At 40.1% G+C, this 14,177-nt stretch overlaps 1 protein-coding gene across 2 annotated transcripts; it reads left to right on the top strand.

Annotated features, from left to right (window-relative positions):
• Positions 1 to 2,836: 2,836 nt before the first annotated feature.
• stc1 (stanniocalcin 1) lies at positions 2,837 to 5,751 on the top strand. 2 transcript variants are annotated; one of them, XM_015972361.3, is made up of 4 exons: positions 2,837 to 3,121; positions 4,551 to 4,693; positions 4,799 to 5,010; positions 5,318 to 5,751. In XM_015972361.3, the coding sequence occupies exons 1-4, from the start codon at positions 3,004 to 3,006 to the stop codon at positions 5,610 to 5,612; spliced, it is 768 nt and encodes a 255-aa protein (XP_015827847.1). In that variant the 5' UTR covers positions 2,837 to 3,003; the 3' UTR covers positions 5,613 to 5,751. The 2 variants fall into 2 exon arrangements, with proteins under 2 accessions (XP_015827847.1, XP_015827848.1); XM_015972362.3 differs by having other exon boundaries at positions 4,554 to 4,693.
• Positions 5,752 to 14,177: the final 8,426 nt, after the last annotated feature.

Genomic DNA, 14,177 nt, shown 5'->3' on the forward strand with positions numbered 1-14,177 from the left:
TGGGTGCAAATCCCAGTAGATCAGCATTAATTCCTCATTCTGATGCTCAGTTTGAGCCTTATCAAGTTGAGCCTCTGCCATGTGATTGGATGAACAGATTTTTGTGTTAAAAGTAATTGAACAGGTGTTCTAATAAAGGACACTGCAAAAACTGATTTTCTAGAAGGTAAAATAAAGCCTTGTTTTGAGATATTTTATGTTGTTTTTAGTCTGGCCAATTCTAGCCAAGCCACATTTGCCGTCGGCAGATTTATTAATTTTTTACTCAAAAGAGAAAGTTTGGATCACATTTTGGAATATTTACCTTACTTCAAGATGAGAAAAATGTATTTTTTTAAGGATAAAACATTTAAAAACTTTCTTGAAAATCGGTTTTTGCGGTGTAGCGAGTGTGTTCTCAAAAGAATCAACTAGACTTGGTTGGTGAAAACCAGCAAAACAGACTGTTGTGTTTGTCTAAAATATTTTAAATTACAACATGAAGGAAAATAAATTCTCACCCTAAGTTTTTTATACTTAAAGTGCCAGGGTGTATTTTACCTGGCAATAGGGGGCAATACATCTAAATCACTGTAAGAAAACACTATTTTTGTGTTTAAGTAGGACCTTACCAACAGATGGGCATTAGGGTCAAAAATCACTGGGAGTGCAATTTTCGAACGAGTACTTCGTCAGATCATTCAGCCTCTAGCAAAATGACAAGCACATCAGACTCCCTCTCATCACTGGCAACAAGTGAAGAGGTAAATTAGTAAAGCAGCAACATTTATGAACTGCAAACATTTTGTAACCGCTTGTTACAAATCAGTAAATGCATTTTGTCCTCACAGGCTCCAGTAGAAGGTAACATGGCGTCTAATACGGCGTCACCCAGAGACTTAGACCATGCATTTTAGACCCGATTTGTGTGGTTACATGTTATGAAGCCGCCAATATTTTTTCCCAATTAAGCATAATTAAATTCCTTTTCAACAACATTTTGATTATTATTTCCAGAAATTAATGATAAAAATGACATATTGTTTCTTTAAATGCTCATATTCTGTATTATTTTGGTGTCATAAATAACATATTGCTCAACACTTGTGGTTTCTAGTAGGAATGAATGCCTTGTAAGTCGTACTCAGGGGAAAAATGCTCTGGTACTCTGTTGCTTTGCGAGCCACGTCTAAGGGGAGGTTCAGAAGGCAGAATTTGGACATCTCACTGATTTGCTTGCAGCAATGCGTCTCTACCAATGACTCAATTAGCTCTGCCACATTGATGTTTTACCGCCACAAAAAAACTTAGGCCTGCAGGAGTTGTGTTGTGTGGTGGAGTTGCTAATGCTAATGGTTAGCTTCTACTAGTAGAGGCGTTCTCTGCTGATTCCTGGACGCTAAACCAACAACAGCCTTCCCCGTTGTGAGTCAAGATGGGTGAGTACATCAATGTTAAGCAACAGTGTGAGGTTGATCTGACAGCCTTTTCAAATCCTGTTTCATCATCTATTTTCTATCAGAAGCTAATGCAGGAGATAGGTGTAGGAGACTATTTTCATGTTGTACCTGCATGAAAAGCTCAGAGTGACTGATCGTAATCAGATATTATCATTAAAAATTTGTTTTTTTAGTGTTCCACACTTTTAAAAATGTCTCTTTTAGCACCTTCAACTGCAGTTTAGCAACAGTACCTGTAACCTTGTGAAACATCCTTCCTTCCTATACATGACATAAACACATTCACTCTAATTCACTAATAGGTGCAATGAACACAGTCTGTGACCAAATAAAGTCAAAAGGTTAATAAAACAAAAAGGAATGGAATTTGTCATCAACATAAAGAGACCCTGAAGTGCAACACAGCAACGTTTCACAAAGAACAACAGCAAAAAAGGAAACACCAGGACCGGAAGCAGGAAACAAACAGGAAATAACTTTAACCTGTTGGAACAAACTCAGGTCCAGTCTAATCACAAACGAGATCTGTCTCTGATCTTTCAAGGGGGAAAAAAAGCTTCACTTATTTTTAACTACCACAATTTTTGTTATGGCACTTCATGGGCTCCATATAATTTTTATTTGACATTTGAGCTTTTAAATCTGTATATTATTAAGTAGGAGAGGAGAATATATTTAATATGAATTTTGACTCAGCATTTAAACGTCCAGATTTGTGTAGGTTCTATTGTCTTATATGTCATATTTATTTGCTGGTGATCATTTTATTTACAAAGACAGCTTCATCATAAAAGTTATTAAGTCACTTAGGAAATTGAACAGGAATAAAAAATTAAATATTAATAACCCCTGTAGAAATGTGCAGACCAAATGCAATTATGTGCAAGTTTCAGGTCAAAAGGACACAAAGAGGGAAAACAATATCTCGGAAGGACACATTTTATTGTAATTTTCTAGGAGATACAATTTCAACCTTAAAACAATAAATGGCGTGTCATAACCTCTGTTCGGGACACAGATGGGTTCTGCAATAATAAATGAATAATGAGCCACCTCATAATTGTTTTTTAATCCACGTGTTGAGTGATAAAATAAGCACCAGTTGAAGGCAACCATGCGTAAAAGGGATGAAACCGGGCCATACCAATGACAAAAACGTCGATCAGGGTAGAATTAGACGAGAATGACCAGAATATTCTGTTAAAACATTGAAAATTGTCTTTAAAAACCTGATTTTTACCTGTTCAACCCACATAGTTAATGTCAGATCACAAAGTGGAGAGAGGTCCTCGCTTTCGCTGCGTTGTCATTGGTCCGTCTGCTGAACTCGTAACGTTAAGCGCCCCCATATAAACCCATGCAGGCTTGACATCGGTGCGATCTGTCATGCAAGTCAAACGGATAGAGGGGAGAAGCGTGTAGAGAAAGCCCCAACAGCAGCAGCATACTTGTTCCAGCCTAGATCAGTCCTGCAGAAGCTCCTGGAGCGCCGTTCCTGCATGAAATAAAGCAGGAAGTGTCTCTCTGTCCGTTTAGTTGTCAGAGCTTCTGCGCTTAGAGGAAGATGCTTTTGAGGACCGGACTTTTTCTCCTGATGTTGGTGCTGAATGCATCTGCACATGAACTGGATCAGAACGAGTCCTATTCGCCCAGGAGAGCCCGGTTTTCTGTCAGTAGCCCTTGTAAGTACCACGCTGCTTCCACCAGAGCGCGTTGCTCTTTATTTCCCTGGGTTTCCTTCGCGTAATTTAGCCAATCTGTGTTTGCATTCCTCATTTTGTGGTATGTTTTTATATTTTGGCCTATGCCGTTTTATTTTCTATGAATAAGCTCGCTGAATCACGGGATTATTTGGGTTTTTTTTTTTTTTTTTGCCGGTCTCCTGCTGGCAACAGATGAGCATGGAGCTTGGTGCTGACACCTGAGAGCGCAGGCTGTGTCATGCTGTTAGTCTCTGCCTGCTGCACGCAGTCAGCATGGTGGTATACTATTAGGGGATTTCAGTGCATAAAACACATCCTTCCTGTGTAGCCTTCCCGTGGAGCTTTGAAGTCAGAAAAAAAGAAGTAGGTTACACCAATGTACTCTTTCCCCTCTCAGTTTGCTTAAGTAGAAGCTATACTATGTAAAGAAATGGCAGTCATTTATAAATAGCATTGCAAAGCATGCACCTGCTTTTAATTTGTGAATTTCCTCCTTTTTACACAACCTGCAGCTCTGATGAAGGGATGCTCATTCTCTTCTGCAGAAAATTGCTTCATCATCACAAGATTTGCAGCTCACGCTCTTAATTTTGTAAGCTGTCTTTGGTTTCCTTTAGGGAGGCAGACTTTCTCTGGCTGGTAAGGTCAAGGAAAGGCCCCAGATTCAGACACTGTCTAATAGCTGTTAGCATTTGAGTCAGGTTGTGCTCAATTTCTTTGAATTCTCTGATAAAGAAAACCTCAACCTTATGGATTAATGGAATATGTCATATAGATTTTGTCTATTCTGTATGTCCATTCAGTTTATGACACATAGATGCAGAGACTGAATAACACTGCAGGGTGGCTGTTGTGAAGCATTTGACGATTGCTGTTACTGGTGGGCTAATAATTATTCCAGTCATGTGAAACTCTGAAAATGAGAAAACAGGAAACATTTCTTAATGCATCTAATCAATGCTGATCATCTGGGTTTACAAGTCATGTAAAAAAAGGCCTTTATGATAGACTTGTGTGAGTGCAAGGGTGTGCAAGGATATATTTTTGCATCTCTTGTTGGCATGCCAACAATGTTCAGCGCAACCCTTTGGTATTTCTGGTGCTGTTCATCTGAAAAGAACCAAATAGTGGAATAAAAGTCCCTGCCAAGAGAAACAGTGCAGCAGTGCCAAATCCTGTCAGAGATTCTTGGAGCTTTAAGGTTTCCAAAAAAACTCCAGACAAGTCACTATTGGTCATGAGTGACTGTACGTCTTTTGTGAATCACCAAAGGATGAAACTTCCTTCTTTTGTTGGCTTATTTTGTTTTAAATCTGAATCCCTGGCAACCCTTGTGTAATGAGCTCAGTGACTCTCAGTGACCCTGCTGCTGTCTCCCATGCTGATGGTTCATTCTCTGTGCACACAGCAGATGTGGCACGCTGTCTCAACAGTGCCCTCCAAGTTGGCTGCGGGGCCTTCGCCTGCCTGGAGAACTCAACTTGTGACACAGATGGTTTGCACGACATCTGCAAGTCCTTCCTGTTCAGTGCTGCTAAATTTGACACTCAGGTAAGCCGTTTTTGATTCACTGTGCTATTCTGCGTGTTGGGTAGGGTTACATGGGTGTAACTGTCCAGGTGAGAAGGTGTGCAGCACGGTTGTTTTCTGTTACAGGGTAAAGCGTTTGTAAAGGAGAGCCTAAAGTGCATCGCCAATGGCATCACCTCCAAGGCGTTCCCAACCATCCGCCGCTGCTCCACCTTCCAAAGAATGATAACTGACGTCCAAGAGGACTGTTACAGCAAGCTGGACATCTGTAGTGTTGCCCGATCGAATCCAGAGGCTTTTGGTGAAGTGGCACAGCTGCCAAGTCATTTCCCCAATAGGTGAGCTCTCCCCACTCTTTTAGTATAAACATTATAAAAAGTGATCAACTGGCCCTGTGAGCCAAGAAAAAATGGACAGAGAAATGTAGTTTTTATTTCTTTCTTTTAAACAAATGAAAGAAAATCAAACAGGAATATCAAGTTTGAATGTTTTTGTTCGTTTAGCTGTAAAACATGCTGGATTGTAGTCTGGGAGTGGACAGTAAACAAATGGAGGGTGGAACACAGGGTGCCTTTCAGCTACAGCTTGGTTCCTCCCCAATGTATGACATCATCACATTATGTTTCCATGTATTTTTCTCTGTAGGTTTTACGGCAAGCTTCTACAGAGCCTTGTGGACTGTGATGAGGACACGGTGGACCGCATCAGGACCAGCATGGTGTCACGGTTGGGCCCGGAGATGACCACGCTCGTTCAGCTACTGCAGAGCAAGCCCTGCCCGTCCAGCCCTGTGGCCGCCGCCATCCCAACTGGGGTGGATAGTCGCGGGAGCTGGCGTTGGCCCGCGGGCCCCAATATATACAGGATCCAGCCTAACCTGCGAAGCAGAGACTCAGTCAGTCATTTAGGCAAAAAGCGCTCAGCCAGTGACAACTCCTAACTTCTGCTCAGATTTTAAAAAATGCTACACACTTCTCAAAACATCACGAATGATCACCTATTCCCCCGGGTGTGACATCTATCTGTCTGCTTGACTGGAAGTTACCGTAACACACACACACACACACACACACACACACACACACACACACACACACACACACACACACACACACACACACACACACACACCTCCAGAGGAATGACGGACTGCCCATAGAGTTGATACCAGTTTGATTGTTGTCATATTATTATATATCCGACACGTTATAGGCTTTAAAGAGCCCCCTTTTCCTTTCACTGTCAGTGCTGAACACGTGGCTGTTGCATTTGTGCAACATAGTCCCCAAACAGAAACAAGTCCCTAGCAAGTCTTTAATGCCAAGTAAGAGACAAAGATAGCCATAATGGTCGATGACTACAAGTCAGTGCATTGATAAAATAAAGCAAAATTTTACTATTTTAATTTCTTTATCAATTTCAGCGAGTATTTGGTCTTCTTATTGGTCAATAAGGTAAAATTTCTGATAAAGTACTTCTGCACTGAGACCCATCAGGTGCATGCATGAGAAATGAGCATCATAGGACTAACATAAAACTTTAATGTACTGTAATCTAACATACAGCCATAGCTAGCCCTCTGAAAGATTGCTCATACGTGAGCGAGGTCTTTAGGATTTTTTTCTTTAAAATGACCCAAAGGAAAAGAAATCAAACTGCCCTGAATGTGATGAAAAAGCTCTTAGATTGTTATTAGATTCTAATGATAAGTACGGCATTCCGCACAGAGGCATTGTTCAGGTCATGGTGAATTTATCTGACAGGAAAATAAATGTCCTTTTGTGAATATCTTCTATCTAGACACTTGCAGTGCATCAGACTGTTGAGCAGCTCAGTAAACGAGGGACCAGTTCATCTGGATTTGTGTTCTTAACTCAGTGTGAAGCAGTTGTGTGTGTGCAGTAGCTGAAAGACGCTTTTTGCAGACGCGAGTAAGATCCTCTGAGACAAATCGTGTTACATACGCGCAGATTTTTTATTTTTTATCAAGATGGAAAATTACTATTTAAAAAATATATAACAGAAAGCTTAGATGTAATGATATTTATTTTCCTACAATATTATTTAAAGTTTGTTTTTTTCTATCATTTTATTGTGTTATTAATTAGTTTGCAGGTTTAAACACAGTTTGGTCGTAACTCTTATTTGAACATGAGCTCTATGCCAAAAACACCATAAATGTACTTTCTGGCGACTGAATGGGACCCATGTCATGACTCTGTGCTGGCCATAGGGGAACACGGTTGGTCATTCAGGTCAGGAAATCTCATCCTAGGACCGTACAAGGGACCACTTTGGTTTGCAGCTGACAGATGTGCACATTTAGTGGTAAAACAAACACCAGTATCATAAACCCTGTTAACTGAGTTTTTGATGGTTCTTTATTATGATTCAGCATCTCTACTGAAATGAGATAAGACCAACTTTTTTTGCCCAAAAAACATGACAAGATTGATATTTCACAATGGTTTAATTACATAAATGGTGAACCACCTGTGCTTTACAACACTACCAGTCATTCACCCATGCAGCTTTTAGTTGGGCAGCCTACCACAGCACACTGACATAGTGACAGTTTTGGACCATACCATTTTTCTGGGTCCGAACCAACATTGCAACAATCCAGTCATGTTGCAATGATGTCATACATTCACAAGTCCAGCAAAACCACAGGAAAGTACAATGTTTGAGTCATTCTGGAGCCAGACAGCGAAACACATTTATCTAGTGGTGCATCTACAATTTACACCAAAATAGTTAGATTTAATGCTAGCACACACGATTTTATAGCCTAGAAATGCTGACCAACCAAAGTAATATCAAGAGATTATTCTTTGTAGGTCAGTCTAGCCACGCTTCATTGCAGCCTCCGCAGGCCTACCATTGGCTTGGTCAGTTTGGTGACTTGCCAATCACAACGCTCTACGTTTAATGAGCGGGCTTTGGACCAGAGCTGTGGTGGAGAAAAACAGCAACTCAGAAACAGCTTTGGCATCAACTCTCAACTATTTAGACTTGGGCTTTTGTTTGAGACGTGAGCAGTTAGAGGTACTTAAATCCTTTAATTTTATTTTTTAAATAATGTATTTCCTTCTTTGATGGTGTATGACCGACTGCCCTCCCCCATTAAGTGATTTCCGTGGCAATAAACACGTCACGTTTTTCGTTGCTCTGATTGGCCCTAGTGCTATCCAACTGCATGCAGAGACAGTGTGAAAGTCAACCGTAGATTCTGCCTCACAACTGGGTTGTTTAAGTGGCTTGTGGCCAGGCAATACATTTACATGCAGGAATGCTTGCCAGGTTACTGGGTTTGTGGACATGCCACGTCATTTAGAAGTTTACCCTGGACCATTGGACTGTCTGTAAAGGTCAACTTTACTGAAAAGCCATTTTTAATGACTATTTCTGATTAAAATAGGTCACTGTGAGTTTGTAAGGCTGGCTGAACATGAAAATCGCCTTCTAAACCTATTTCCTGCTTTAGCTTCTTACAGTAAACAGATGGTGAAACGCCAAGGTTGGAAAAACCTGACAGACCTTCGTCACACTGTCACTTAACATTCATGGACCCTCCCATCTTGGCTTGTGACGGGGAAGACTGTTGTTGATTTAGCGTCCAGGAAACTGCACCGAACGTCTTGTAGAAGCTAATGTTAGCATTAGCAACTCCACAACGCAGCAGATCTCCTCCAAGGTTGTGCTATTTGGGTAGATAAAACATCAACGTCACAGAGTAAACTGAGTCAGTGGTGGAGTTGTGTTGCTGTTAGCCAATCAGAGGTAACATGTCCAAAAATTAGGAAATAAGACTTTAAATCCTGCCGTCTGAAGCCCAACTCCTGAAACAGGTGCACCGGAGCTTTTTTCCCTAGAGTACAGCTTTCAAGGCATTTATTCCTACTACTGCAAATATAAATAATGTATTAAAATATAAGTAAAGTTTATCTTTAAACCTCAACATAATGTTCCAGTTTCTATTTTAGTGTTTGATAAAACTAATTAAATATGTTGGTGCCAGATAAACCTAGATGCTGATTTCACAACTGAAAGATGTAGCTTCATGCTACATCCTTTTCACACCTGCGAGTTATCAGCTACTAAAGTTCATTATAGTCAATATTTTCATTTTACTAGATTACTAGATTAGGCTGAGCCATCCACAAGCTTTTAACATTAGCATTAGCACTATCTTTTAGCATTTACATGCAAGAGGTAGTCTAGATTACAGTAAACCTGAAGAAGAAAAATTAAAGACATCTGCTCATTCAATGTTGAAAAGTCATTATTCTGTCATTGCACTATTAGTTACATGCTTTTAGCTGTTGTAGCATCTAAACGGAATGATACCACAAAGCTAATATCATGCATTTTCCCGCTCTTTTCCTGGACTTATAGATTGTGCTAGTCAGAAGTCAAAGTATTGTCTGCCAACTATGATTTGGTTCTTTGTAGTAGATAGAGTTAAAGGTGTAATATGACATCAATGCAATGTGATTGGGTGGAAGGGTTGGTCCTGAGCCCAAAAAAGTTGGTGCCTCTCAGTTTGGCAGCTCTTCTTTGATTGTGTCTAGTATTTTCACAGGAAGATAATCTTTTAGTCTGTGCTGAGCTGTAGACACTCAGGAGGGTCTTCATGCTGGTGTTTGGTTTGCAGACATTCAATGATTTAGCATTACAGACACACACGTTAGATAGCTCATACTGATTTAGAGCAGAGTTCAGTCCTTTTGGTGAATATTAGAATTTTTGTTCACATTGAAATGCGGCATAGAGGTGAACTTTGAGCCAAAGTTTTGTTTGGTTCAGAAATTCACAGAACCTGAAAAATTTAAACCTTTCAAATTGGTTTCCATAGTTCTGCAACACTGCAACAACTTCAAATTAGGATTTTTTACTGTATTTTCCTTTGAGAAAGGACATGAATGTTGTCTCTTTCAAAAGAAATTTTTTATTATAATTTTTTTTCATCCCAGGTTGCTGAGGGTTTAGTACTTTGAGCTTGTAACGGGAAAGTTTAGTTTTCAGTCTCATTTTCAAGAGCTATGTTAAAAGTTCCAAACTATGCAATAATCACACACGAAGGATTCACACAAATTGACTTTATTTTGTTGGATGCCACCTGACGGGTGTGTGAGTAAAGCAACAGCATGTGTGCTCTCATGCTGTGAAGGCTTTGCTCCTCTGTACTGCTTTCTGTTTCACCTGTTTCTTGTAGTTCCAGGAATACAATCATTTCTTTGGTGTCATGCTGTGCAGAGGGGGAGGCATTCTGAGGGAATTTCTTGGAACGTTAAGAGCTATTGTGACACTGTAATATATACTAGCCTGTATTTTATTTTGAATATGCACTTTGCATCTTAACCACTATAAAGGGCATTGAAACATTCAGCACACGTGCAACTGAGGCGTATTTTATTCAGCCTGTGAATGGAGATGAATATTTTGGATCCTGAAGGGTCAGGGGCTTCTTCGTCTGTATCTTTATTGACCAAAACCCAACAGCTGCTGCTAAAACTATCCTGTATGATGCTGTGCGCAAAGATCCGTCACCTCACAACAAGTTCAGCATCAGTCGTCGTTTGAATTCTCACATTTTAGTGATGTCTTTGTATTTATTTCACAGTGGTTCTTCATGTAAAACATTATTTTTTTGGAAAATGGCAAACAGACTGTTCCTCACCAAGTAAAATGTAAAAGAAAATTTCAGAGAATGTACCTGTAAAATGAATGTCTTTCGACATGAACGTGACCAATGAAGGCTTTTAGGAAAACCAAAAGTGATAAAAGTCTTTTGATTTCTTTCTGCTTTAGATTTGATTCCAGGCGTAGTGTGATCAAGGTGGTACTGGAATATTGCTAAATTGACCCATGGTGAGTTTTTTTGTTTGTTTTGAGACGTTCTGTAACAACTCAAGACTAAAACCTCCCTCACTTCTGGCACTTCATGGTACTCTTTTCCCTCAAGACTTGAAATAGACCGATAAATGTTGTTGTGCTTAAAATCAAAACAAAGCTTATGTGACTTGTAACGTTTGTTTTGTTTTCATATATATATATAAAATTATATAAAGACAGTTATTTTACTATCAGATTCAGAAAAATGTTGCAGATTATAGTATATTACTGAAACTCTTGATACAGATGCTATGTAACGCATGATTGACCCTTGTGAATCACTTGCACTTTAAAACACACCCATACACATATATGCCCTCACTGTGTATATGTCTGGGTTTTTTTCCTCTGTACTGAAAAGTCATGAAAGATACAAATGCATCAGTTGTGTATCTTTTGTTGATAAAGAAATAAAATATTTCTCAAATGTGTTTTTTGCTTTTGTGTCACTCATTTAGATCTACAGGGGGTACGGAAAGCATTCAGGCCCCCGTCAATTTTCACTCTTTGTTATATGGCAGCCATTTGGTAAAATCAATCAAATTTAGTTTTCACCTCTTTAATGTACACACAGCACCCCATATTGACAGAAAAACAGAACATTAGCAATTTCTGCAGATTTAATAAATAGGAAAAACTGAAATATCACATGGTCCTAAGTAACCCTTTGCTCAGTATTTAGTAAAAGCTCCCATTTGAGCTAATACAGCCACGAGTCTTCTTGGTAAAGATGCAACAAGTTTCTTGCACCTGGATTTGGGAATCCTTTGCCATTCCTCCTTGCAGATCCTCACCAGTTCTGTGATGTTGGTTGGTGAACGTTGGTGGACAGCCATTTTTAAGTCTCTCCAGAGATGCTCAGGGCTCTGGCTGGGCCATTCAAAAACAATCACAGAGTTGCCATGAAGCCACTCCATTGTTTTAGCTGTGTGTTTGGTCATTGTCGTGTTCTTCCTGGCGTGCATGAATGGGTTTATGAATTTGTGCCCATATCAGATTTAAATCTCTAAACATTTTATAATCTTTATAAATCTTGAAAAAAGAAAGATGCAAATGAAGTCAAAATGTCTATTTTTGAGAAACCACATTAAAATCTCGCACAAAATCTGCCTCTGCAGCCATAGTTCTCAACTTGTTTTTGTTTTTGCGTCACAGAACAGTTTTGCAGATGAATATTCTTCCATGGGTGGAAATTTATTGTGCATAAATGATGTTGAGCACAATGCTTTGCATTGTATAGAACAAAAATTTTCAACTGTAACCTAAATAAAGTCATCTTTCTGAATGAAATACCCCGTAGACCAGTGTTTGTAAGTGTATGTAAACTTTGCACATGGAGTGTGTTTGTTCATCTGCTTCTTGCCTATAAACCTCATACTGTTAGAAAATCTGTGCCACTTTGGTGAAATACATTTGTGTGTTGAGCAGCAGAGTAAAAGATGTGGGTTGTACTCACAAAACCTCTACTATACCTGCTAATCCCAAACATCTACTTCTGCCATTGATTGTTTAGTGGGACTTAATTGGTTGAATGATAAAAGTGTGAAGAAATTAGACGTGTTTGATCTTTTTAACCCTCTGGAGGCAGGCGTTGCAGATCTGCAACAGTTAAAACCTACCTGGTTACTCCACATATGTATTTCATGAGCATTATTTAACTCAGAAGTACCCCTGAAGGACTTAGTTGTTTGTCCTTTTATCAGAACTTATTTTGAGCCTGAGAGGGTTAAAACACAGTGGAGAAACTATGCACAGCCATAGCAGCCTGATACACTGGTCACCAGCTTGGCCTCACACAGCTGTGAAATCCCAGCATTTGTTGTAAGTCAGCCAGTCAGGGGTTGCATTGGTCACCTTGGCAGCAACAAGACGCTCAAGCTGATTTCATATGTGTTTAGTGGGGTTAAGGTCAGGGCTGCAGGCTGGCTATTTCATCCTCTCCACTCTCAAATTCTAGACGTCATCTCTGACAATCCCTGCTTTGTGGAAGCAAGTATTTTCATCAAGAATTCCAGACTGTGGAGATATATGATCCCCACTGGTTGCAGAAACTCATCTCAATATCTGTCTGCAGTGAAATTGCCTCCAATAAAGACAATTTGTGTTTCCTGTGAAGTCAAGGCTGCCCCACACCATCACACTGCCACCACCAAAAGCTGTTTCACTATCAGTGCAGAAATCCGTGTAGTGTTCTCCATGTCTGTTCCACTCTTTGACCTTCCTGTTGTAGGAAGAATCTAGACTCGTTACCAGCATGTCTTGTTCCTTCTGACGTCAATCGTCCAATCCGAGAATTGACACCAAACAGGAGTCCAAAGCTGCTTGATGATTTTTTATACATTTTTCATGGAAGCAATCCACATCCTCTGCTGCTCAACCCACAAATGTCACAAGATATAGTGGAAATAGTGAGACCCTCTAATGGTATAAGACTTATTTAATTCAATTCAATTTATTTTGTTCATATAGCGCCTAATCATGACAAGAGTCATTTCAAGGCACTTCACAAAATAAAACATTCCAATTGAGTTCAGTTCATTTTGCCAATCAGTATAAAGTTCCATTTAAGGAGCCCAGCAGATTGCATCAAGTCAGACTTGTTGTATCAAAGACTTTACTGCAATTCTCAAACTAAGCAAGCATGTAGTGACAGTGGAGAGGAAAAGTACCTTTTAAGAGGAAGAAACCTCCAGAGGATGCTGGATCAGTATAAACAGTCATCTGCCACGACTCACTGGGGATTGAGAAGGCAGAGCGCGCGCACACACACACACACACACACACACACACACACACACACACACACACACACACACACACACACACACACACACACACACACACACACACACACACACGCACACAACACACACACGCACACGCGCGCACACACACACACGCTTGTGGCTTACTTTTAAGCACTGTTGTTAGGTTGCAGGTTTGAAACACAGCTGCAGTCTTTCTGCGTGGAGCTGCGTGTTCTCCCCATGCATGCATGGGTTTCCTTCAGGTACTCCGATTTCCCCCACAGATCACAACATGCCCTATAGGTTAAAATTATACGTCACTTCAGATAAAAGCGTCTGACAAACAAATAAGCAAACTTAAGTTGCACGGCCTTCATATACCAACTGTGCTCATGCCTAGATCTGTGCGGAGTTTGTCAGTGGGAACAATTTTACACATTGTATGGTAACTGCCATTTTACAGTGTGTACCAGCTGCCGTCTTTCTTACTTGTTATCGCATGAACTGCTGGAATCATGCGTGGTCCTGCAATTCTCTGGTGATTTGTGAATTTTTGGGTGCTTTTGCTGTCGTTTTGCACCTGAAATGCGTGGCAAGGAAGCTCGCAGGTAAAACATGACTATTATATTACGCATCGCTAACACATCCAATGGAATTCCAGGGTTAGATGCATATCTGCTCTCATTACATTTGTCCAGGAAGTAAAGAGAATATGATCATTTCTCCTTCTTCTGTAGTTTGACAGCAGGCTGATCCTGCAGAGGGGCCAGATTATTTTTTCTACAACAGTAAAGAACTGAAATAGAGCTCTGGAGTAATGCAGATGCTGTCAAATAGGTCCGGATAACACAGCTGTTCAG

Source organism: Nothobranchius furzeri, chromosome 17 (assembly GCF_043380555.1).
Source record: "Nothobranchius furzeri strain GRZ-AD chromosome 17, NfurGRZ-RIMD1, whole genome shotgun sequence".
Lineage (NCBI taxonomy): Eukaryota > Metazoa > Chordata > Actinopteri > Cyprinodontiformes > Nothobranchiidae > Nothobranchius > Nothobranchius furzeri.